At 45.7% G+C, this 26,589-nt stretch overlaps 1 protein-coding gene across 5 annotated transcripts in view; it reads left to right on the top strand.

Moving 5' to 3' along the window:
* The window catches only part of Dab1 (Dab, reelin signal transducer, homolog 1 (Drosophila)), a 395,969-nt gene that overhangs the window by 359,290 nt on the left and 10,090 nt on the right, over window positions 1-26,589 (top strand). For 2 of the 5 annotated variants that reach the window (XM_013521743.1, XM_013521744.1), the window contains exons 8-14: window positions 4,712-4,762; window positions 4,853-4,900; window positions 9,604-9,666; window positions 12,206-12,314; window positions 19,801-20,349; window positions 23,736-23,863; window positions 24,230-24,340. In XM_013521743.1, coding sequence (XP_013377197.1) covers window positions 4,712-4,762; window positions 4,853-4,900; window positions 9,604-9,666; window positions 12,206-12,314; window positions 19,801-20,349; window positions 23,736-23,863; window positions 24,230-24,325 — 1,044 coding nt within the window. In that variant the 3' untranslated portion in view covers window positions 24,326-24,340. The remainder of the gene's footprint in view (window positions 1-4,711; window positions 4,763-4,852; window positions 4,901-9,603; window positions 9,667-12,205; window positions 12,315-19,800; window positions 20,350-23,735; window positions 23,864-24,229; window positions 24,341-26,589) is intronic. The other 3 variants (XM_013521741.1, XM_013521745.1, XM_013521740.1) reach the window with 2 other exon arrangements.

Consider the following 26,589-nt stretch of genomic DNA (forward strand, 5'->3'; position numbering starts at 1 on the left):
AAGCACAAGGTCCCAAGTTCGATTTCCAGTACCAAAAAAAATAAATTGCTGGGCGTGGTGGCGCACGCCTATAATCCCAGCACTTGGGAGGCTGAGACAGGAGGATCACTGTGAGTTGGAGACGAGCCTGGGCTACAGAGTGAGTTCAAGGGCAGCCTGAACTGCATAGTGAGACCCTGTCTCAAACACACACACACATACGCAAAGAAAGACAAGTCCCCAGAACAGAACCGGCTCCTCATTAGACACGACATTGAGCCCAGCAAGAACACTGAGTCCCACATCTCAGGAGGTCTGGCACACTTGGGCATCAAATGGGATTTCATTTTGTTTGAGTGATGATGAGGCTTCATGAATTTCCACTTGAAACATGAATCTTTACTTCCTTTGAAAAACCTCACAAATTTCTGGCTCTGGCTAAGCCCAGGCAATGAAAAAAAACTCTATCCAGAAGGTGGTTGCTGTTTTTGCAAACTGAATTTGAGTTTGAAGGACTGTCTAGACATAGCAAAGAATTTAATTCCCCTGAAGAAATTTTCCAGTTAATGCAAATGTAGGCTATTCTTTCAAAGAGTAAAAAAGAATTTATAAGGAAGGAATATGTCTAGTATTTAGGAGGCACCCACTCAGTGGAAGTTTATTTGATTTTTTTACTTTTTAATATGTTTTATCTAGAGTTGTGCTGTCTAATATAGTAGCCACATGTAGCTACTTAGCTAGAAATTAATTAGTTAATTAAGTAAATAAAGTTTAAAATTCAGTTCATCAGCCCCACTAGCCCTGTCTGAGGCCCACAGCAGCCACCTGTGGTCCCTACCATATTGGACGGGACAGATGCAGCGTACGTCCTCATCCCAGAAAGATCTCTGGAACAGTACGGGAAATCACCCACTAAAACCATAGTTTCTATGCTCAACCTTAGGACTCAGAGTTTTTCCCATCTCTCTCTACCTAGAGGTTGAAAAGGGGCTGTTTACTCTTGGCTAGAGGCGATGGGGAGCAGAAATTGCTAGATACCCCACAAGGAATTAGTCTTCATTAGCATGTGTCTTTCCCGCTAAATCATTCACTGGGGAAAGGTAACGTGCATTCAGAGGTCTGGAATCCCGAGATGCCCTTAATCGTTCCCACCCCAGTACAACTACAAATCACTCAAGTTAATCCATTTCTCTTGAGCCCTCTAAAGGGATAATTGAATTCATTCTTTTGCAGCCTTGGTCTGGGTTCCAAAAGCATCGTGTCCTCCCGCACCCACTCCTGTCTACCCTGAGCTGTAGGATCACACATAGTGGCTCTACTCTGCGCTTATGAGAGCTACGATGGTGTATTATTCATTTTCATATCTCCATTGTCTAGCCAGGCACAGCAAGTGGAAAGGACCCCAGTGAATGTTTGCTGAAGAAATTAATCAATTAGCTAATCAATCAAGATGCCTTCACTTTTCCCAGTAGGACTTTCACTGATTATTTCTACAGAGAATCCATTCCTGATTCACAAGTCTGGCCGCTCATTAGAATCATCTGGGGAGCTTTAAAAAAAACTGCTGAAGCCAGGGCTCCATCTAACCCAATGGAATTCAAGCCCCAGACGGTGGGGCTCAGCACCAAGGGTCCTGTAGACACTCCCTCAGAGAATGGACTGTACAGCCAGGGGAGAGCTCTTTGGGGTAACCAGCTTCTTCTGGTGCTATGATCTAGCTCCTGGTTTTGGGGAAAAGAAGTTTGAAGCAGATGAAACAGCACATGGCAAGCAGTGAGGAATGACTGGATATATGCTGTTTAGAAAGAATAAAAGGAAAAAGCTCCTTGTTTGTTGGGGGGGGTTCCATAAGGTGGACACTATAGATGTTTAAGTTCATTGGGTTTTTATACTTTTGGGCAACAGTGAATGGTGACCATGACAGAGTGCAGCAATGCTCCTGGTTGCAGGTAGGTCTTCCATGTTCAGAAAGCAAGCCTCTGCTCCCTTTACATTTCACTCCCTCCATGGCTTCTTCCATTTGTTTAGGGTCCTGTTCTTTGTCTCTTGCATTCCGTTAGGACCTAATAGTTTGCTTAAGTTATTTGGGCCCTTTGGTATGTTAACTCAAGATCGAACTGTACCAGAACAACCCAGGAGAATACATCTTTTTAAATTCCTCCCTGGGAGCTGAAGTTGTGAGTACATTTGACATCATTTGGAGTTTTTAAAAGCAGAATGCAAAGGTATATGCATGCTATGGTAGTAAGTATGGAAAAATAGATCTACCAGAAGAAAAACTGACTTGAAGAAAATGAAGTGAACCTGTAGTGATAAATGCGGATAAAGCTAGAGTTGTAGATGTGGTGAAGTCAGGGAACACCTTCCAGATACTGCCCAAGAGTCTCATCTTGGCATGTCCCACTGGCTGGCTGAAGTTCACAGGGTATCTATCACCAAAGGCTCCCTCAGAGAGGGAGAAGTAGCCCAAAGCAGTGACACAGCCAGAGAGGAACAGTAAGGTAACCTCAGCACTAGGTACCAAAGATAGAAGTGGCAAGAATACGGTCAAACCAGATTGTGCTTAGGAGCAAGGTGAGAGGGAGGATATGGGGTCAAGAATGGGCTAAGAGATTCAGGATGGAGATTGGGAAGTTGGGAAGTATTGAATATCCCGTGACACAGGGTCTGGCTCATGATTTTGGATGGAAGAGTTTTCTAACGAGAGGCATCCAGCAAGATTTTTGTTTCTTTCTCTTTCTTGTTCCAAGGACCACATAATACTGTCTTCCCAGTATTAAAAAATGCGTGCATTCACATTGTTAAAATAAACCCACAGTAAGATTAAAACATAGAAAATAATGGCTGCTATTTATTGTGCATCTACTGTGTGCCTAATAGCAAATAAGATGGCACACATACCTCAGTTAATCCTGTCAGTAATCCTGAGGATGTCACCATTACCAACTTCACTTTATAAATGAGGAGACTGAGGCTAATTGATCTGTCCAGGCTAATTGATCTGTCCACACACTCAGGAGGTGGCACAACCAGGCCTTGATCCACCTCTGTGATTCCAGAGATGCATTTCCTCAAATGCCAGAACAAGCTTTGTTGGACTTTATAAAACTCCCCCCATGCCGTGACAGCTCCCCACCTCACCAAAGGCCACCTCTTCTGTCACCAGCTCATGCTGGTGATCCTCCCACATTTTCATTATGTGGGACATGGTGAGGCTTTTATGAGGCTCCACCACAGGCTGTTTTTCAAATTTATTTAATTCATCCATCATGCTCTGAAGCCATTTGCTTTTTTATATTGGACAGATGTAATGAGATTTTGGACACTAAAAAATGTTTTTATTAAAAGTTATGACCCAGAGCTAGTTGGTAGGGGCCCTCCCATAAATCCCTAGGAGTGTGTGAATTTATAAAGGATGTAGCAACATAACCTTAACCTTTAGGCCACATGGTAGATTATAGGATCACTTAGACTGATGCTGTCTTACCACAGCTCCCTACCTCTGGCCTAAGAATAGTAATAGTAATAATCGTTGTTATACATTTATTTGACATGGTGGCTTTTTAATCTCGGTAGCCGTGGTTGAGTTGTGGTGACCCACAGCCTGGTAGCCAGGTGACCAATGGCTGGATTCATGGGGAACTTGCCTGAAGGCCCTGTGACTGTGGTCATGGGCACACTGGCTCTTCTCTGCTCTGCGTCCTGTGCCTGGGACAGAAGGAAGCCATGGGCACTTTTCTACAGATGGGTGAAAATGATTTCTGGCACATGAGCAGTATTTTGGGACTACAGGTGGTATTTTTCATGCTCCTCCCCTGCCAACCTAAAGCACTCCTAAACTTAGGAACTGATGCAGTCATTTCTGTGCATGCATAAGACTGCATTTTAATGCCAGTAGTCACTGATCTATATTAACATTATACAACTTGGAAATCATCCAAAGAATAATTATCTTGTACATGTAGACCCAAACATGGTCATTAAAATATGCATGTATATTAAATACTATCTATGTTGTCAATGATATGTAATATGCACATACAATTTAAAGTTAAGAGAACAATTAGATTTGGCCAGTTGCCAGTGACTTTGAAGACATGTGTTTGTTCGTACATTTTGAACACTGTTATATAGTAGACCTCACGGAGCTCCTGGGGATTCAGGGATAAATGCCACACCGTCCTGGTTTGTGCAAGCCCCCAGTGGAGTAGGACACAGAAGGGCAGCTCTGCCCAGGGCACGGAAGAGAGCTCTGTGGGAGAGGTGCTTGGGGCTGGGCAGCAGGAAGCTGGTGATCACTGCACTTGCAGAGACGAGCAGTAGCGCACTTTGCACAGCAAGGACAGGAAGCACAAAGGACAGATAACTAGCTGCTGCCAAGAGTCCAGTTTAGCTAAAGCATGGGAATTTTTTTTTTCCTTTTAAATGAACAATCTGAAGTGTAAACCCCTTGCTTTTATCTGCAGCCTGGCCGGGGAATGTTGGTAATTGCAGGGAGATGGATTTCCACTGTCCAAATCTACCATTGCTGTATTTCCTAATCAGGCCCATGTTTTATCATCTGCTTGTGCTGGAAGCATATTCCAGGATTTGCACAGTCCATTGACAAGAGCTCCCACCCACTACGACCATGGGAGTGTAAACCATAGATACGGTCATCATTAAACTCATAAATCCATGTCATCTGTGTGTCATTCACTCCATCCTCATTCATCATCCCTTACGCTTTCAGAACAGCGAGCCGTTTGAAGACTTTGAAGAGCGGTTTGCAGTGGCGACTCCGGTAAGAGTGAGAGGGCTCTGTCTGCTTAACTCTTTCATGTCATGTGCCATCATCCCTTGCATGTTCATCAGTCATGCCTTATGGTTACAGAACAGAAACTTGCCTGTGGACTTGGATGAGATTCTTGAGGCAGCAAAGGTAAGCCCTCAAGGTTTGTGGGCAGCGAGGACCCTTCTGGTCCTTCTTGTGCACCCTGCATCATCCCCAGCCACCAGCTCAGCAGCAAGTGCTCCGTTCTCCACTGCTGCAGTGGGGCCCATTCTCATGGTCACAGAAAGGCTGAGGTCAGAGTGTGTGTACACATGTGTGTGTACATGTGTGTGTAGTACAGGGGAGGCAGGAGGAAATATGCACCCTGCGTTTTCATTTTTTTGTAGCTCCTAACATGTCCCAGACATTGTGAGAGATGCTAGAGGGACAGGAGTGAGGAAGACTTAGCCCCTGTTCCCGAGAAGCTCACAGGATGACCGCATGCAGTAGCATTGCATAGGGAAGGGGAGGACAGTGGAGAGGAGGGGAGGGGAGGGTAGAGTAGGATAGGGAAGCGCACCCTGCCTTGCTTAGCATGGAATAGTGCAGTATAGTATCACATAGGGGAGTAGGAGTTCAGACACAAAGATGTGCACGTACACCACTGGGAACCAACAATAGTCAGGCTGCTCTTTGCCCAGTATACACCCTCAGGTAGATGTCCTGGTCTGCAGCTAGTGTTTGCTCAGATTGGTTGATGCACAGGCCAGTGAACAGTGTCTCTCCTGAATATTAAGAAGTGAACATTGTCCCTTCTGAATACCAGGAAGTGAACAGTATCACCCCTGAACATCAGCAAGCCACTAGGACAGAGATCATCGGCCCTGGCAGCAATCTGGAATCACTAAGAGAGCTTTCTAAAGTTTCAGGACCAGGGCTCTTCCTCATAGACTCGGGTGGGGCCAAGCATCAGTACTTTTCCCCAGGCAAGGCTGAGAACCACTAGTCTGGAAGTGTCTGGAAAGCTGTGTTGGACAATAGGATGGGCTGCAAATTGAGTTAGGAAACACTGCCAAGAAAAAAAAAGGATTCTAGCTGTTTTCTGGAGGAGAGTTGGGAGAGGAAATTGGAGAGGGAAGCAAGGAGAGTTCTAGGTGGGGGAAGAACCGGCGCAAAGGCCCTGGGATGGCCGCTGCTTTCCTAGCCTATTGTGCTCTGTCCTCAGCATGTCCTGCCTCTGTAGGCTATCTTTCCGGAAAGCAGCCATCTCATGACAGTAGGAACAGGAGCATGTGGCGGCTGCTGCCGTTTCTGCTCTTAGCGCAGTCACCGAAGCGTGCAGGCATCCCCATACCTGTGCGGCCTCTTAGGTCCCAGGGGGCTCCTGATGCCAAAACATAAGGAGTGGGTCTGTGAGAAAGTGTCTTGGGGGTCAGACTGTTACAACTGTGCCCTCAGAATCTCCCCCTAGCGCTCTGGGTGTTGTGGCGTAGTTCTTAGAAGGCTCTTGTAATAGCAGTCTGTGGCGCTTTAGATGGTCCTGGGAACCAGCACTTGTGCCTATGAAAGCATAGTTGGGCAAGGCCAGCCTGACGGAGATGCAGAGGGGCTGCTTCCCAGACATCCCAGCTTCTCTCCTGCACTGGCCTTGTCAGCTTCTAGTGTCACTCTGCTTACCCAGCAACCCAAAGAATGGACATATCTGCCATCTCTAGCTACATCTCTTCCCACCAGAAGACATCGGAGATGCCAGGGAGGGAAGGATCTTGCCCTAGCAAATAGACATCTTGGGCAACATCCCCAGTGTTTTCCAGTGGGCGTGCATTGCAGCACACCTCCTGGCATCCCTGGCTCCTGGGGGAAGAGATTGTAGATCTGGGCTTCCACCATTTAGCAAGGCTAGCTAAGCTTTGGTGAAGGAACAGACAGAGAAACAAAGTGTTAACTGCTCTGTGGGCCAGGTCCATCCTGTCTTTGGCTGACTTATCACCAGCAAACTCCTTGCCCACCCTCTGCAGTTAACTCCTTTGTAAGACAGAGTGACAACGGCACTATGTATGGTGTGCAGTGAGGGTCAGACATAATGGCGGTGTGTGTGTGAAAGTGTATTGTAAGCTAGAAAGCATTTTACAAATGTGAATTCTTAGGTTTATTCTCTTGGGCCTTAAAAATGATTAATTAGGACAATATTTTCAGATAGATCATGGTTTATTAGGTTACAAATAAAAAGAATGGGGTTCATATGGGGAGGAGGGCTATGAAAGTAGATACTACTCCAGATTCTCAATCATACATGGTTATTCAGATTATTTTTAATTTTATGGCCCAAGAATCCCCTTTTTCTATAAAATTTAATTAACTCGAGGTTCTATTTAAATGGCAAATCCGATGGAATGAAATAACAATCTGTATTTTATGCCTCCCTCTGTTTTTTCCCGTTTAATCCTTGAGTGAAAATCATCAGGCAAGAGGAGAGCCAATAGCTCAAAGAAGGAAGGTTATTTTAAAAGTTGTGCTTAAGGAGAAAATTAGCCAATAAATTATATTTATGATGTTAGTAAAAGTATGCCGCAAGTTCAATACATTTGAAATGTAAATTGTGTGACTTAATTATTAACTTCATTTTAATATTTTCCTAACACTGAAAATAGTTGTGGGCCATTTAAAAAATGTCAAGTTCCAATCACAAGGCCACCTGGAGCTTGATTTGAATTCATTAAAAACAGCTAGTCCTGTTCGGAATTTGGGAGGGCATCCAAAGGAGCTGCATCGCCCAGTAATAGAAGACACAAAGGCAGGTGCCCACAGGCCAGCCAGGCTGGGGAGGACACCCTGCAGGCTGCCACCTCGCTCGCACCCACTGCCACATCAGTTACCGCAAGAGATGGAAATGGGTCAGGAGAGAGATGGCGGGGAACTGCGAATCACACCCAATCCCACCACAGCCTGGCCCTGTCCACTCAGCTGCTCCTCTCCTGCTGCTCACACCCCACCTCTCCCTAGTGTTCCTGGCTCATGCAGCCGCATCTGCCTGAGGTGATCTCTATCTACGGATCACAGACCCCAGAAGATGGTGAGCTCCATGCAAACTGACACTTGGCATTTCCATTTATTGTGCTCCCAGCAAAGCACAGCGTTGTGTATCTAACTCTTGCTCAGGGTTTATGGAAAAATATTGTTGGGAAGGAAGTTAATCCTTCTGAGACCCCACATGTGTGCCAAGCACCATTAGCGGAATGGAAGCTCAAAGAGAAGAAGAGTGGAAAGTGAGTCCTACCAGGCTAAGCTCCTTAGCTTTCAAGAAAAAGAGCCTTTTGTGCTTTTATAACCAAGCCTAGCCAAACTTCAAGGCCAGTTAGATGTTGACCATCCCTTACCTGCTCTGCCTGGGACCACAGGTGTTTTGGATTTTGGATTTTTTCCAGGTTTATAGTATTGGCACACACATAATGAGATATCTTGGGGTTGGGGCCCAAATTTAAACACAGAATTCATTTATGTTTAATGTACACTTTAAACTCATAGCCTGAAGATGATTTTATGCATCTTTAGTGCAGCTGTATTTTGACTGTAACCCTTCATGTGAGATAAGGTATAGAAATATCCACTTGTGGCATCTTACTGGAATTCAAAAGTGTTTGGATTTTAAGTACTCAGATAGGGATGCTCAACCCATAAGTTGTCCATGAATACATAGAGCAGATATCACCATCCCCATCATCCAGGAGGGGAGCCCTGGCACTGAACTATACAGATAGGGTTAGTGGGAAGGAAAGAACATTCTGTTCTTTGTGTGAATCCTAGAGATACAGCCATGCGCTGGTTGGAGCAGAATCTGTGTGCAGAGGACCTGCAGGGCAGGACAAGACCATGACACTCTCTTGGTGCCTTCTGTGAAGGGCTGGTTTTCCGTATCCATAGTAGAAGCACTCATAATCTGAAGCTGAAGGGAGAGTGGATTTTCCTCAGTGGAACTGTCTACATAGAGTGTATTACTGTGTACTTTCCGTAACTAAGTCAGGTGACTGGATGCTGGCAGGATACTGTCCGTGGTCTCTGAAGCTAGAAGTGTATGCAGATTAATTCTAAGTCTATCTGTCGGAGGCTGTGGGCTGCTGAGCCAGCCCTGCGCGGGCCTCCCTGTGATGGATGGGAAGATGGATAAAGCAGTGTCTGCAGGGATGGAGTTCCAGGAGTGATCGATAGTGTATACACTGGGCTGGTTTTGAAGCCTTTCCTGGAATTAAATGAAATGTTTTCTTTACCTCCAACTACATTTTTTATCCCAAAGATAGACTATTTCAGGGCTGCATATTTGATGGCATGCTCTAGCTACAGAAAATTCAAATCCTGGTCTGGGTGACTTTGATGTCACTTCTGTGAGAATCATTTTATTCCTCTGCAAAAAAATGGGGGTGATGAATTCTACCTCCCTGAGTTCATATTACTGAGAGCACTTACTGAGAGGTGGCATGAAGTCATCTCTTGTCCTTCCACCAGAAGGCATCTTATTTGTGTGACTACACTTTGGAGAGAAAAGCAACTTTGAATTGCCCCTGTCCCCCTAAGAAGAGACACAGTGCTGGCAGCTGGCAGCTGACAGCCAACAAGGGGGAGTGGTGTTACAGCTTATGAGAGCCGCCTAATGGGTGATGTTGACCAGCCCTAGATAAACACCCAGACTCACAGAAGCAGGAATAGGGTCCGACAGCACCAAGCTCTTGCCTTTGGGATGGAGAGGTATAGTAATGACTGACTGGACTTACAGTCACCTTGAAAGAGAGAAATGTTCGTTTTCCTCATTTTGTTTTAAAGCTGTGCCTAGCAGCCTCTGCTTTCTTGGTTACATGGTTATCCTTTTGTCTTTTCAGGCTGTGACCCAATTAGAACTTTTTGGGGACATGTCCACCCCTCCTGATATAACCTCTCCCCCCGTAAGTATACACAGTCCTGCCACTCCACTGCCTTTTCTCAGCTACAAAAGAACAAGAGTGTGGTATTTGGGTCTTAGACACCTGCTGAGGAATTTCACCTCTGGCTCTTACAAGCTTGTGACCTGGACAGTGAATTAGCAGCCCTGAGCCTCCATTTCCTCTGCTGTTAACCCCCAGGAGGTTGCAGTCCAGAGAATTACAGTGGAGGTCATGTGTATCACTACTAGTATGTGCTGAAATGCAGGAAAATAACTGAAATACTGCAAATTTGCATTTATTACATTTATATAGTAACATATAATAAATCCATGATTTGTATTTCTTTTCAGTTATAATATGGAAGTTGTAAAAGAAAATAATTCAGCCATATTTACCAGAGTTCATTGTGTCTCTCTTAGATAATACACTATCAGATACAACACACGCTTACAAAACATGTTGTAACCACACTGATCACTGCAGCATCATGGTGTTACCTTAGTCAGTTACAAATATGCAGCTGCTCATGACTTTTTACCTGAGCACACAATACATGTAGGGATATTTAAGAAAAAGTCTGATTGTATCTCTCATATTGCTGGTGGCCTCCTAAGCATTAAAAGGGAGAGCTGAGTAGGTGGGATCACAAGTTTGAGCCCGGCGTGAGCAACATAGCAGCTTAGTGAGACCAGGGCTAAGGATATAGGTTAGTGCAAAGACCCTGGGATCAATCACTAGTCCACACCCACACAAAAAAGACAGGAATTATGATACGGCTTCTGTTTTGAGAAGTAAATGAGACCGTGCACAGCACAGGCATCAACCCAGGAGCAGACGCCCCTCTCCCCCTGCCCCAGTCTCCCCTTCCCTCTCACCTTCTTTGCTGCCTCTCTCCATCCTTGTTTCTCTCTCCCTACCCAGCCTGACTGTTAGCCTTGCATACCGTGACCCAAGTGTCCCTGTACTTTTCAAGAAGCTTTGGATTCCCAGCCAGGGGTATGTTGGCCAAAGCTTGCAGAGGACAGAGATTGCAGGAAGCCCAAATTTGAAAATGTGAAAAACAAAACAGACTGAAAACGCAAGCAAAATTGAATCCCAATACTGGGTACATTCAAAAGCACCCTGTCCCCCGCCGCTCCCCAGAGGTGGCTGGAGAGCCCTCAGTGCAGGTACACCAGCAAGAGCTGCCGGGAGGGGCGGCTCATCTGGGCACTGCAGTTGTGCAAACCCCGGCCATGGTGCTGGGGTTCATTGGTGAGATGCGCCCCACAGAGAAAGGGCTGTAACCTCACCTCAGAGGACAGATGGCTCAAGACTGTGCCACCCACAGCTGCCACCAGGGGAGCCAGGCACAGCTATCCTGCTGCCAGCACCTGATATCCGGAGCATCAGTGCAGGAGGGGGCCACAGCTCCTGTCCCCAGGGAAGTGGGGCAGCCCTAGCCATTCTCATCCTCTCCATCCCAGGAACTGAGCATCATCACAGACCTGTGGGACTCTGGAGCTGAAAAAGCCTGAAGAGCCTTTGCAGCCTTCTCCCGGGCATTGTACAGATGAGCAACCCTTGGCCCAGGGAGAATTGAGTCATGTGACTCAGCCGAGGTCATGTGGGGAAGAGGAGAGTGCTGATTGTGTTTAAAAGTGCTTAACACAGCGGCCCATGGCAGTGTTGCTGCTACTTAATAATCCTCGGAACAATGCCGTTCATGCCACAAGCTGCTGGTCTAAAAATGGCCTTGTCTAATTGCCATGGTTTCACGATTAATTGCTTGCCCCAATGTACTCCAAGGGAAACTTTTAAAACCAGCACAGACATTATGCTATCCAGCAGGCTTACACTTTGTAGGCAAAAGGCCACTGTCACTGGGTATAGACATTATAAAATGAGTGTGACATTTTCCTGTCTGTCCCCTACCTGATCCCCAGCTCGTGCCGTGGAGCTTATGGACATTCAGCAGGTCCCAGCAGGCAGCTGTATGGGTGTGGTTGTTTAAAGGCCTTCTCAAAAATATTTACTTCTTTTTGCAAGTGAAGATTCAGGCAAGATTCTGTGAGGCACTGGGTACAAGGGCCCAGGCTCCACGTGCTGAGCTTTATTGGTTCATACATTCACCAACTGTTCATCAGCCACATATCAGTGACAAGCCCTGAACTGGGCTCCTCATAGGTCTCCAGTGGGTGTATCTCATTTCAAATTTAAATTGATAGCCTCTAAAGGCTGAAAGACAGATACTCTGGAGTAACTTGATGGCCATCAAACACCCCCAAGGCAGGGACTCAACTGGCATGAGGTCATCTTTAGCTAAGGATCTACTGTAGGAATTTGTATGATGCTAAATAATATGCAATAATAATTGCATGATCTCACTTAAAGCAGCTGTACAGGTATCGTTTTTCACACTCCATTGATAAAGTCTCTGTCACCAGCCATGGGTTGAACACCACACACATGGCCTGGACTGTGGATAGCTTCTATGCTCCCATCTTCCTGCCCCTGCTCCCCCATCCATGATAACCACAGAGCCCAGTCTCACATGTCCTCTGCCTCCTTCTGTCTGCAGACTCCCGCAACTCCAGGTGATGCCTTTATCCCATCTTCATCCCAGACACTTCCGGCAAGTGCAGACGTGTTCGGTTCTGTACCCTTTGGCACTGCTGCTGTACCCTCAGGTAAGCCCTCTTCCACCAGCCTTCCTCCCTTTGGCCACGCATTGCGAGAAAGGGAAAGCGGTGACTGGTGCAGCTGAAAACCCATGCCAAAACACTTGTGGAAACAGCATTCTCAGCTGCAACTCTTTAGTAACACTGAGCAGCTGCTTTGTGGACGAGAACTTGGAGGTCAGATACCAAGCTCTCATATGCACTGACTGAAATTCAACCATGTCTTTTACTTGAAAAGTTCAAAACTCCAGGGGACTCAGGTGTACAGTGCTGGAGAGTGTGATACCCACACGGCCGTGGAAAGTAGCGCAGGTCCACTTCCTCCTGTGGACTCAGCCAGAGGGGGAGAGGCAATGAGCGGGACAGGGGATGAGCCTGCTCTGCTCACACCTCTTGAGACCTGATGGGTAGAAGGGATCCTTTCTGTTTGGTGCTGACTCAGGAGGGGTGGTTTCCTGTCCAGGACAGCAGGAAACTCAATGGCACAAGAGCCACCTGCTCACAGTGACTTGGAAGGGGACGGGACTCAGTGATGTAGAAAGCGTTTCTTCGGTTTTCCAAATATTTTTAAAACACAGATACTACTTTCACAACAGGATACAGTTATCTATAGGAATAGTGATGCAGGTGAGTTATAAATGAGTGCGATCTCCAGGATTATATGTGATTTCCATGGTGTCAGGCATCATGGTGACCAGGCCACTCCACCTGGAAATAACCAAAGGTGGGCTCGTTCTGTTCCGCACATCCACGGGATCCTGGAGGAGTCTGTATTTTCCTTTAACTACATATTTCCCAACCATGGCTTTATCTTTCTTTCTTGACTTTATTCTTGTAAATGGCAGATAAGAGTTTAAATATTTTAGAATACAAATCCTCTTGCACTTTTTTTATAAATAATTACTTTTAATTACATAGTATTAGAAGCTAGTTCTTGTCACCAAATATAAACCTTGCTTTTATTAGAAGTAAATTAAAAATTCATACCCTGTTCTGAAACAATTATTCTTCAAGAACCAAGGGATCATTATGAACTTTTAGAAGTAGCAGAGGCTGGTAGTGACTGAATATGACTTACAGTTTAGAATCCGCATGTAGCCTAGAAATTTATTAATTGCTAAGTTTCCCAACAGAATCTCTTTTTATTCATTTTCCTGCTCTGAAATGGATAATAACATCTCCTTGGGATTACTGCAGTAGAACACAGTATGTCACTTAACATAAGAACAACATTTTCCATCAGAAATGGACCACTCTGCTATGCTTGAGCTTGGTGTTTGAAATACCCAAGCTTTATCCTGTCATTCTGTATTTTGGGGCAGATGGTGGGAACTCTAGGGCTCAAATGTACTGAACTGCAGGTGTGTTCATCCCACACATACCCTCTGAGCGCCCACTACATGCTAGCTCCTGTGCTTGGGCCATGTTGGTGAACATGATAGACGGAGAGCTTACCTCCTATCAGGGATACTACAAATAACATAACAATGAGTAACTTGTATAATGTTAGCAAACGGTGAGTGCTATGGACAAAAGGAAACGCAGGGCAGGGGGTGGAGCCCTGGAGCCCCAGCCCAGGAGCTTGTGATGGAGGCGGGTGGCAGACTTGAAGGGAGGTGTGGAACAAGCATTGGGATGAAGATGGTGCTAGGTACAACTTCGAGTCTCCTCCAGTGCTAACACTGATTTGAAGCACCCCGAGGACCTGTTGCTGTAGTCTGCCAATGTCCAGCCTATACCACCTCAGGGGCTCGAAAACCTGGACTGTACTCTTGCTTCCTAACCAGCTAAATTGCAAACTGTGATCAAGCTACTTCTTTTAGTTGTTAAAAAAAATGGATTACCTCCCGGACTGCAATTTTTAGAACAGGAGTCTAAAATTAACTTCAATTAGCATATTTTTGCTTTCATACTATATTTAAGAAATACTTACGATATGCTTCAATTGGTGTGAAATTATCTGCCTGCTCCCTTTCCTCCCTTAACTGGTCTTAAAAATCTCTGTAGCTATGGCTTCTCCATCTCCCTGTCACTAATTGTCCAGCCAGGGGTAGTGAGAGAGGCAGTGAAGAGAGCTGCGGCACACAGTGGGTAAGCTGCCTGCTGGGCACTTTTTGGATCTCGTGGGCTAGTTTTGAATCCTGTTCAGCCGTTTTTTTGGGGGGGGGCGCTGTTGGGGGGTACTGAGTCTCACAGCGTTATAAGGCTGGTCTTGGACTCCTCGAGCACTCTGCCTCAGCCATCCAAGTAGCTGGGATTGCAGGTGCTTGGCCAGACACCACCATTTTTAAAATAAGCTTTAGACTCCTAGGCAAATTACTTAAACTGTCAGAGCCACAATTTCTTCACCTTTATGACAGGGTTAAAAAAAATATCTCACAATAATATCATGAGAATTAAATGAGAAACGAAGATTCGGCACTGTGAAAACCGCTGGTATACCATAGATACTAAAGATGCACTGCACTGTTGTTGCTCTGACTTCTAAAGCAGAAGATAATTTACCTGCTTGGAACTGTAACATGTGTGATAAAGTTTTTAGATTTTCAGTCTTCTGACTGCCCAAAGCAGAGGTCAGCTGGGTGGTGTGGGGAGTGGACACAGGCTCTGCCTTTAACTACCTGCATAATGCTCAGCTGAGTCTCCTGCTGAGCTTCCCGTAACTTACCAGAAAAAATGGGGTCATCCTGATTTTGCCCCCTAGAGCTGTGCTGAGAATTGCGTAAGCAAACACAGGAAGCAGAGCAGCTAGAAGGGTGCTGCACAGCGCCTATGCAGGGGGCACGCTGCAGATGTGCGCTGCTCACAGGATGCTGGCTCTGCTGCCCTGTACGGTGGCAAGGGCTCCCATCGCAGAGCTAAAACAAGAACACACAGCACAGACCGTTACTGCAAGATGATCTTGAGGACTGGCTCCCCCACAACGTAATTTAACTGAAGCAGGGGTTTCAGTTTTACTGTGTACTTCACTGAATCTGCAGAGACTAAAACAGAGCCTGAACCGGGGGGAGTATTTTTGAATTCATGAATTAGTTAAGTGAATAAAGTAGCTAAGCGCTACCGTGCAAGTTCTATATGACTATTGGAGTCCTTTAGTGTTTTGCTTATATTCCAGCCTGCCTTTTTTTTTCTTTTTTCAAATAATGTGGGTGCCCCAGCTGCCAGCATCTGGTTATAAATTGCAATTTTCCACACTTTATAGACCTAGCTGCAGGGCAGTCATGCAGGTGTTCCCCTTCAGTTCACAGCAAGGAGTTTATGATTGATCTGAACTCCGTGCCATAAACAGATGCTCCTTGGCACCTCCTCCCTCCGCTGTTGCACATTAACAAGTAAGTGGTTAACAAGTTGTTAAGTGGCTGCAGTGGCAGCCAGCAAGTGGCTCCCTGAGAGCAGTGCCGCCACAGTCCTGCTGCTGCGATGTCCCCTTAAGCGTGTATAACTCCGTGTGGCCTGGGGACACCACCGGCTACGGGGGCCCCACTCCAGGAAAAGAGGGGAGACCTGTGAGCCCCAAACATGGGGCCCAGTGGCCCTGTGCTACCTTTTCTCTTCTTAATATTATACTTTGATCTGAACAGATGGCGTGAAGCCAGAGAGACATGCTAATAGCTCTCTCCAGAAAAGTGTGCACAGACCATCTGTTATTTGCTTGCTAAAAAAAAAAAAGCGAGAAGGAATAGAAAGAAGAGAAACAAACCTGCCACCAGCAGTAGAATCGTGAGAGTTCCAGCGCTTATGGATTTTGAAGTTCTGTTATACTCTTGGGAAAATGCAGTAAAGTCATAGATTTCTCTAGGACTCATTACCTTGAGGTAGGCCCTTACTGCAGACTCAAGCGTTCATGGGGCTTCTGACATCTGCCAAAAATTGTGTGCAGAATGGGGAGAGGAAGTAAAGGGTTCCTGCCGGCACACATCTTTGTCTCGTGAGGGAAGCCAGAATAACCAGGCCATCTTGCACCGTGTGGTGAGTGTTGCAGTAGAGGGGAGCACACGGAACTGTGGAGCCCAGAGAACCAACTGCATGCTGAGGGCAGCAAAGGGGATAGTGAGCTGAGCCTCACACAGCAGCCCGGGTTCATCAGGGAGAGGAGGAGGTCAGCAGAGCCCAGCAGAGGACACCTCGGCCACAGTGGGTGAGTGGTGTTCTCAGCTGCTGGGGGAAGGGTTGGACAGGATACCACTTGAAAGTGGTGATGAAGGCATAAGAGGGCTGACTTCCAAGAGCTCACCAGCTACACCCAAGCATGTGAGCCCTGTGCTCCAGACAGCAAAGTGCCATGCAGACAGTCTCTGACTACCTCACAGTGGTTCCACTTCAGATTTTTCAACTCTGTGACGTTGAGAAAGCAGTACATATTGAATAGAAACTGCAGTTCGCATTTTGATCTTTTCCAAGGCTAACAACATGCAGTATAATACTGTCTCCCAATACCGGACAGTCAGAGGGGGATGCACCTGCCACTGAGCCAGGGAATCAGGGGTGGTGTCGCAGAGAAGCTGCAGTGTACCGTGTGCTGACCTAGGATGTTTGTTAGATTAAATGAATCCTCAACTTAATAATATTTGCAACTTACAGCAGGCTTGTGAGGGGGGTGACCCCGTCAGACAGCAAGGAGCATTTGCATTTGTATTTTAGTACAGTCCATGGTGATAATGACAGAAAGGATGGAAGCAAAACTAAAATAGGCTGGGTAAAACTGAAGTCGCCGATCCACTCTGCAAAATGATGTTGGGACCATTGGAAGACCCATGGGTAGGTTTCTAGCTGTGAGATCCATTTGTAACTTAAGTGGCTTGCAATGACATTCATAGATAGTAATGTGTTTCAGCAAGGAAGTACTCAGGTATGAGCGTAGTACATGACATAGTAAGTAATCAGATGCTTATACCCATATCAGAATCATCCTTGAAAGCTACAGCTACTCTTACACTTCTGATGAAGAAATGTGCAAGTTCAGCCCCATGAGAAGTGTTCCTGTCAGGTACCACCATTTTCATGAAAAACTCTATAGAGTGTTCCAAGCAAAACAAAATATAATCTTCTCTCAGTATACACGCTTGTTACATTCCTGAAGTGTCAAAACTGTCTGAAGAACCTGAATGTCCATATAATTCAAGTTCTAGAATCAAGTGATCATGACCAGAATGGGGGATAATGCTTTGTTCTATCCATTCATCTCCCACGTTATAGGTAATCTATCTATGCTGGTGACACCTTAACATGCCAGTAATGCCCACTCCACTCTGCAGTTACCAGGATAATGAAAGCACACTCCACAAATTTTCCCGTTACACCTAGGGGAAAGCAACACTCCCATTGTGAATGATTGCACCATATCCAAGTAAATCAGAAAGTAAGAAAAAACAAAGGGGTAGAACACTTTATCTGTCGGTGGATTCCGGTCACTGTATCACCGTGCAATAGATGAGGTGATGTAAGTGAGTTTCAACTTTGAAATTTCATCATCCTTACCTCCCCACCCCTCTTGCTTCAGCACAGTTGGACTGAGAGACTTCACAAGATTTTTTATTTTATTTGTTGATTATTCTTCCTTATTCCATAAAGCATTTTGCACGGATACATTATCCAGCAAGAGGCCCACGTGTCCTGTGTGTGCCCCATGGACCCTTCTCTGGGGGTGGCTTGTCATGCGGGGCACAATGGATCCTTGCCAGGAAGTACCCAGGCTTCGAATGCTAACTTGAGCCGGTGTCAGTCAGGTGAGGGGAAGGTAGGTCTGAGGCTGGACTGTGGTGTGAGGCACCCTCTGCACAATTTCCCTGAGCTTGCCAGAGTCTCTGATACAGTCTAGGATGTGATCAGTGCCACATCATCCATCCAGCTTCCCTGTGGAGGAGGTTGCTAGGATACCCTGTGTCCACTCCACTTCTATCCTGGTCTCGCTGCACCTGCAAACTTCTGGCTGCCATGAAAATGCTTATGTTGAGAGTCTAGGTGAAGCTGACTTCATACCCTTTGCTCTGCCTGGAGCACTACTTGTCTTCCAGGCTCCACTGCCTAGGCAGGTGGCCCTTATGCCCCCGAGATGAATGGGTACCTCCAGAGGCATATGGGAGTTCCCTGTGGGCCTGCAATATGCTGAAATGTTCCTTGATGAGCCATTGACTGTGAAAGAACAGAAATCAGTCAGCCCTCTGGGTGACACTGGCAGGCTTGAGAGACAGACCACCTCAGTTTTAGATCCTGACCCTACCACGCAAGCTGCATGACTGAGCGAGTGAGCTGCTTTCCTCTCTGAGCACAAGTGTCCTCTCCCTCAAGTGAAGATGCCCACCACTCAGGGACTTTGTGAAGATGGCAGACAGTACACTGGCATGCTGTGGGCATTTAGTAAGCCAAAATTTTTGCTGTTGCCATTAATAGTATAACAAATGTCACTTGTGCTCCTGTTAAAAACTGTAATGTGAGCCAGGGGTGGTAGCACATGCCTGTAATCCATCAATTGGGAGGCTGAGGCAGGAGGATTGTTTCAAGTTTGAGGCCAGCCTGGGTTACAAAGTGAGCTCAAGACCAGCCTGAATTGCATAGTGAGACTCTGTCTCAAAAAAAAAAAAACAAAAAAAAAAACCCTATAATGCACCAATTATCATAATATACATGGGTACATTCTTTGGAATTTTAGTGCCCAGGCTGCGCCCCTATATAATGTGCTCCTGAATAAATAATAACCTTCATGTTTTTAATTCTCTAAAATAATAATAATGCAGAAATAATGTGCCGTGATATCCATACCTGCCCCTCAGTGCATGACTGTTATATAGCAAGCGAGGTACTGAGTATTTTAGAGGCTCTGTCTTGCTAGATTGTACCTACAGGCTTTATGGACCACGTGCTGGTGTTAGGTGCTGCGCTGCACACGTGGAATGTGTCATCTCAGTCTTCAGACCAGCACAGTGAGACAGAAGGCATCTTAGGCCCCTTTTACAAAGAAGGTCATGTAGAAGTTAAGAAACACCTTTTAAATTGAGTAGATAAGAGATGGCGGTCTGAATGTTAGCCTAAGCCTCAGAAGTTCCGCCCTTCCCATCCATTTTCACTGGGCACATTGCCGCAATGCTAAAAGGAAGGTTTTCTATAACCTGGCTTTTCCAAGCAAACACTGACTTAGTGTGTTAGCAATTGAGAGGCAAGGTGAGAGCCCAGCCATGCCTGCTTTCCTCTCCCCGCCCTGCCACTGAGACACACTGACTCCTGAGGCCGTAAGACGTGGAGACCCTCCAACTGCTGTAGAAATGTTTCCGTTATCCCCTTGGCAGCTGCAGGGCTTGTCCCCTCCCTGTATTCTAGTTTCTGCTTAGCAGTCATCTCTAGAGAGATCTGCCTGGCCACCTCTAGAGAGAAGGCCCTGGGCCACCCTGCAGCCCCTGGTTCCCAGGCTAGCACTCAGAGGGCGATACACACATTCTCTCAGTCACTGGAGCTCGTGAACTCTCCTTGCCAGGTACCTGACCTCCTTCTGTCCTTCCAGGTTATGTTGCCATGGGCGCCGTCCTCCCATCCTTCTGGGGCCAGCAGCCCCTCGTCCAACAGCAGCTCGCCATGGGTGCTCAGCCACCAGTCGCTCAGGTGATGCCGGGGGCTCAGCCCATCGCATGGGGCCAGCCGGGGCTCTTTCCTGCCACCCAGCAACCCTGGCAAACTGTGGCCGGGCAGTTTCCTCCAGCCGCCTTCATGCCCACACAAACTGTTATGCCTTTGCCAGCTGCCATGTTCCAAGGTCCCCTCACTGCCCTTGCAACCGTCCCAGGCACGAGTGACTCCACCAGGGCAAGTCCACAGACCGACACGGCCAAGCAGAAAATGGGGAAAGAAATGTTTAAGGATTTCCAGATGGCCCAGCCTCCGCCCGTGCCCTCCCGCAAACCCGACCAACCCTCCCTCACCTGTACCTCAGAGGCCTTCTCCACTTACTTCAACAAAGTCGGGGTGGCACAGGATACAGACGACTGTGATGACTTTGACATCTCCCAGTTGAATTTGACCCCTGTGACTTCTACCACGCCATCGACCAACTCACGTGAGTGCCCTTCGCTTTTGACATACGCCACCATGAGAACAATGGCGGGTTTCTGGAGACTGAGGGTCTGGGTCAGAGAACTCATCTCACTTGCTCTCTTCTTGCTCCTAACAGTCAAGATAGCTGCCAACCCAGATGCCGGGCACAGCATACGTACCTCTCCATAGGCTCAGGGGTGCCTTTAGCTCATACGATGCTGATACAAAGTTTTGTTAGACCTGTTTGACAGAGTTATAAATAGTCATGGAGAGGTTCAAAGACAAACATGATAGACGAAGTGATAGAAGTGAATGCAGTTCACCATTTCCTGCCTTTTAGGATTGTGTTAGTTTGCTCATTCGTTCATTTATCCCAGTTTATGACTGTGTGAAGTGGTTTTGTGTAGAGTGCTGGACTGAGGTTGCTGGTACAGGTCCTACAACTGGTGATGTCCGTGGCAAGCACATGGCTTTTCAGAAGTGCAGGGAATTGGCTTGATGACAGTGTGTCTCCTTCTCCTTTCCACATTAAGTGATACCATCCCAGGTGTCATCTCTCTATCGAGAAAACGGAAATAACACAGCCAAGTCAGAATCCAGATACACATGAGCATTCATGTGCTTGTGGGACACACTTCAGGAAAAGGTATTCTGGTGACTCAGCCTGTCCCTTGACAGTTGATAAAGGAATAGAAAATGCTCATGGTACAATGAGTTTGGCATTTTCATTACTATAACTGGTGATACGGATCACTGCATGGCCAGCACTGTGAATTGTCAAGAAAAGTCTAATGTTAATACAATTAGATTGTGTCATTTCAGCCAGGTGCAGAATACTGTTCTGAAAATGAAAGCCTTTGATGTGTGTAAACAACCCTCTTGCACTCAAGCCATAGTTTCTACATGGTGGGGGCATCTCTATTAACTCTAACTCATGGAGTTTCAATGAGGAATAATGAATAAAATATGAAATGCTAGAGAAATAACAGCCATGCATATGTGCAAGCATCTTTTTAAAACAAATGTCTCTCTTTCAATGGACTCGTGTGCCAGCTACAAGCAAAAAAGGAAAGCTGAAATTCTTGAGGACATGGGATATGTCTTCATCCTTCCACACTTTGCATAATGATAGCAGACTGAGAAAGGTTGTAGAGAATGAAATGACCCCCAAAAGGCAATTTAGCTATGGCTGAGTGTTAGAGCAGGGTTTGCAGCCTTGGCACCATTGACAGCTTCGGCCAGTAATCGTCTGCTGTGGGAGGCTGTCCTGTGCATGCTAAGATGTCTTGTGGCAGTCCCAGCCTCTGCTCACAAGATGCAAGTGACATTCCTCCCTTCACTGTAGTTATGGCAATCAAAAATGACTCCAGACATTGCCAAATGTCCCCTGGAAGTGAAATCACCCAGGTTGAGAACCACTGTTGTAGAGCACAGAGATATTCTGTAAAACCTTCTAAAGATTAACACTTGCATAAATAAGCTCGGAATTATATTTCCCATAGATTTCATTGGGTAAATATGAGCAATATACCTGTCAGAATTGGCAGCACACCCTGGGTTCTCAGCCTGTAGTAAGCAATAAACCACTTCAAACACAATTCAGAATTCAATTAAGCTAATATTTATTAAACATCTATTACTCATCAGGGTGTTTTTATATAGCTTTAAACCCATTATAACTTGTTTGTTCCAAAATCATCTCATGAAACACAACAGACCTCCTTTCAAATAAAAATAACTTAATGTTTTATCTTAAAGAAAATGAGTGAATCCAGTCTTTATGTCCTCTTATCTACCAGAAACTCAGAATGTTTTCAGTGAAGAATTAGTTGGATCAAAAGTGAACCTCCAATAGACTCAGAAAAGCACAGCTGAACTGAATAGCATCACAGGGTCCTGTGTTATACCCCAGGGCTGCTGTTTCATAGCTGAATTAACCCTGAGCAAGGACCCACACCTGCCTGAGCTGTAGTTGCTAACATCTGGGAGCGGGGGACAACACCTGCAAGTTGTTGGTGCTGGGGAGATTAATGGATGGGAACTGCCATTGCTGTGACTGACTCATTAGTACATTATAAATAATAAGGTTTTGAAATAGCATCATTATTTAAAATATAAGTTCATCAGGGCAAAAAGATGCACACTGAGTTTTACGATCATTCACTGTCTGATAAGCTGCCAGTTTTCTAAGCTCTAGAACATTACAACAGGGAGGCCTTATCACTGGCCTTGATATTCAGCTACTAAATGAAGCCATACTGACTCCTCCCTTGACATTAAGCCAGTGACTGGTATTTTCTGTGCCAAATGAGGAATTATTAAAAGAGCAATTTCCAGTGGAATATTTGTTGTAAGCCCCTGAACCAAATGAGGAGAGGGAAATGTGGGAGTCAGTATAGCAACTGCACAGTCTTGTAAGGCGCCAGCGGTGATGTGGCTGTCAGCCACACCCATCCTCCCACACCACTTCCAGGTCCCCAAGTTCCCTTTGTGCTACACATGTTTATGGATTGTTTGCCATGTGCCAAGATTCAAAAGCTTGTCCTTCCAGTTGCCGGAGACAGATTAGCAACCTTTGTTTTCCTTATCTGTAAGACTGGGATCGCTCCCACCTAAACAGGCTTTGTGGGGACTGAGGATCTTGTGTGTAGAATTTTGAACAGTATCTTACACACAAAATGGACTTGGTGAATGTGCTCTCTGCTGGAGGCAAGAGAGAAAGTAAACCATGACCCAGTGGCTCTCAAATTGTGCATGAATCACAATCACCGACAGGGAGGGATTTGTTAAAACAGAGGGTTCCTGAACCAGTAGAGCTAGGGTGGGTCCAAGAATTGGCGTCCTAACAAGACCCCAGGTGATGCTCATCCCTTCGGAACCGCTACCGTGGCCATCAGTGTGAACAAGCTCCTTGCTTATGATCAAGTTGTGGGAGGACAAGATAAACATCTGTGGAAGGAGGATTCACATATTTAGCTGATTCGCTTGGGATAGAGAAGCTGTAATTTTTTTGGAGGGGAGAGGTGGAGGGTTACTGGGAATTGAACTCATGACCTCAAACTTGCCAGGCAGACACTGTGCTACTGAGCTATATCCCCAGCCCTAACCCTGTGATTTGATTCACATATAGTGGTGCCTCAGTACACGAACTCAGGGTTCTCCACGATGCTGGTCGAAAACCAAACTGGAAGAGGACCCAATCAAATTTCCCCATAAGGTCAATATGGAACCTAACCATTGAATTTGATTCAATTCTCATCCAGTTTGGTTTGCAACTAGATTTGTAGAAAAAATCAAATTCATGAAGTGAGGCACCACTGTCTAACAGATCCCTGAGGTTTCTGTGGGGTACAGATGGTTGTGCCAGGCAATTAAGATGTTTCCTCTGTTTGTATGGTTTCTATGTAGCTCCAACCCCTGCTCCTAGGCAGAGCTCTCCGTCCAAATCCTCTGCATCCCATGCCAGTGATCCGACCGCAGATGACCTCTTCGAAGAGGGCTTTGAAAGTCCCAGCAAAAGTGAAGAGCAAGAAGCTGTAAGTGGCTGGTTTGTTCTTTCTGTAGTGCTATTTATGTTTCATTTTTCCCTTAAAGTTCAAGCTTCCCTTTCTGAAATGGACAATGCATGTAGAACCCCACATAGTAGAAAATGCTGGCTCTGACTCTACACTGCTAACGTGCTGCTAAACAAGCTTTATTTTATGTGCAAATGAATGAGTCAGAAAATGCTGTCCTTTTGTTAAATTGTTACAGGCTCTTGCATTCGTGGGGTGGCTTCCTCTGACTAAAGTTGCACCCCTTTAAAAGAACTCATTGTATGTGCTGCATGAAAATGTGCCTAGTTGTCTTATATTTTCAGTTGTTCAAAAGGAAAAAAAAAGTATTATCTTCTTGTGTTCTAGCCTGATGGATCGCAGGCCTCCTCCACCAGTGATCCATTTGGGGAGCCCAGTGGGGAGCCCAGTGGTGATAATATAAGTCCACAGGCCGGTAGCTAGATAGCGCAGGTCTGGGTAGGTATCTGTCCTTTTTATCTCCTTTACCCTGAAGCCTGCTGCTTTTGCTTTTGTTTGTTCTTTACTTCCAAGGTCACCTTCATGATGTTTGCACCCCCTCCTTGCCAGTGCTGTTCTTGATGTTTCCACTTCACTTCTTGTCTGAGCTGTACTCCTAATGTTGGCACCATCAGTCCTTGCGTATGCTATATCACCGATGTTTGCAGCATGTCTCCTTGCCTGAGCTATATTCTTGGTTGCCTACGCCATGTCTGTTTGCCTGAGCTGTATTAACAGTGTGTGGACCATCTCTTCTTGCCTGGTTTCTCCTTCCCACTCTGCTTTTCCTCTTCGATGAATGACCTTTGACATATACGAGGACATAGGGTTGGGGGGTGGGAGTGGGAAATAGTCATACTTTATTAATTATATCTTCTGTGTGGGCAGTAGTGACGGAATGCTGCACAGTCAACACTACTCAATGTGGATTAAGTTTCTAAAACCAGCATCATTCTGAAATGGACACGTCCTGCCCAGCCTGATAATTTCTCAGTGAGCTGTGGTCCAGGTGCTTTAATCTTTTACACAAAATGTCACTGCATTTGCCTACACGGCACAGATCCAAAGAGGTCACCAATCAAACACACTGGGAAGCCACACTATGACACAAAACCAAGCAGTGCTTGCATTAAGATTGACTGGAATGTGAGATCATGGTAGCTCTTTTCATCTAGCCAGAAGGGGGCCTGCACCCTCTTCCGATGTGAAAGTGAAATTCAAAGCCCAGTGATACGTAGCTGTCACTTCTGAGGCTCTGCTGTTTGCACCTGTGCTGTAGCATGTAGTTTGCCACCAAGTCACTTCAGATTCCATCAGCAGCTACTTGGAGAGGCCGTACTTACATTTACTGGAAGTGGCTTTGGGCACTTGAATTTCAATGCATCTGATTTGATCAAAAAAAGAAAGAGGAGCTGATGAAGCGAACCTGCTCAGGAGAGAGAAGTACACCTTATCACCCAGACATGATTTCTAAGGTCACTCCTTGACAAATGTGTTCAATTTTCAGTTACTTTCCTAGTTTTCCATAAACATATAGGACTGCAAGGCCGTACCCAGAGAGCTCCTTTTTTCAGTCCTGAAAAGTATGATCAGAGCCATTAAAATGGTAAACAGTTTTCACCGTTCACAAATGGATTCTGAGGCTACCTCAGAATCATTCTCCGTCCATGCATAAGTTATTGTGACAGTTATTGAAAGCTCATACAGCGTTTGGAAAGTGAATTTTGTTAATAGATTTTATGATTAAAGAACTTAACATACTGTGTATTTTTGCCACACTTTATATCGGGACAACAGCACATAATACTACATCATGCCGTGCAAAACCCTGTTATGGTCGTTTATAAATTCAGTGTTGCAAAATTTATTTTGGGAGCTGGTAGGCAAAGTGAAATGCTCCAGGAAAGAAAAAAGTTGGAGATTATGGGTAGATGCCTTAGGCTGAATCCCTAAGAGCTGTTCTACCCCTTGCATATGTTATACTTCGTGTGCTCAGCCTTGCCTTGAAATTTTGATGAATGAACTACAGGTGATGAGAGCCATTCATCAGAATAACAGCAAACATCATCCTAAAACTGACGTTCTTCTAGAAAACAAAGATGACTTACACCATTTGCAGGTCAGTGTATCAAACCCTTATCTCCGTGAGGCTCTTCAGCTTGAAGCAATTACACAAGCGGTACTGTTTACGGGGCTTCTGCCGGTTCCACTTTCAATGCTGCATGTAACATGCTGAGCCATGGCTGAGGTGTAAATGCACAAAGCATGGTATAGTGGCAGGAGCTCAGGATTTGGAACTTGAGTTTGGATCTTAGCTCAGCTCCTTAATGGTGGGAAATCTTGGCAAGAGCCTTTATTTCTCTTGCATCTTAGTTACTTCATCTACTAGAGGAGGCTTATACTATCCATGATATAAACAGATAGCACCATATCTTCAGTCCCTAGTATGGAGACAGACACTGAATACTCAGCTTAGACATTGCTGGTTTTTGGGTAATATTTTGAGTTCAGAATCTAGTTTCACCACTTCTTGGGTGCATGACCCTGTCGAGATTTCATATCAGTATCTAGTCTTGTGTTCTTCATAAGGATGAAAATAATGTTCACCTCATAGTGTTGCTGTGTGAACTAATGAGGCAATGTTTGTGGAGTTCCTGGTACAGTGCCTGGTGCATAGGAAGCACCCAGTAGATGCTAGCTCCCATTGT

The sequence above is a fragment of the Chinchilla lanigera genome, unplaced genomic scaffold, assembly GCF_000276665.1.
Source record: "Chinchilla lanigera isolate Chin_1 unplaced genomic scaffold, ChiLan1.0 scaffold00063, whole genome shotgun sequence".
Taxonomy (NCBI): Eukaryota; Metazoa; Chordata; class Mammalia; order Rodentia; family Chinchillidae; genus Chinchilla; species Chinchilla lanigera.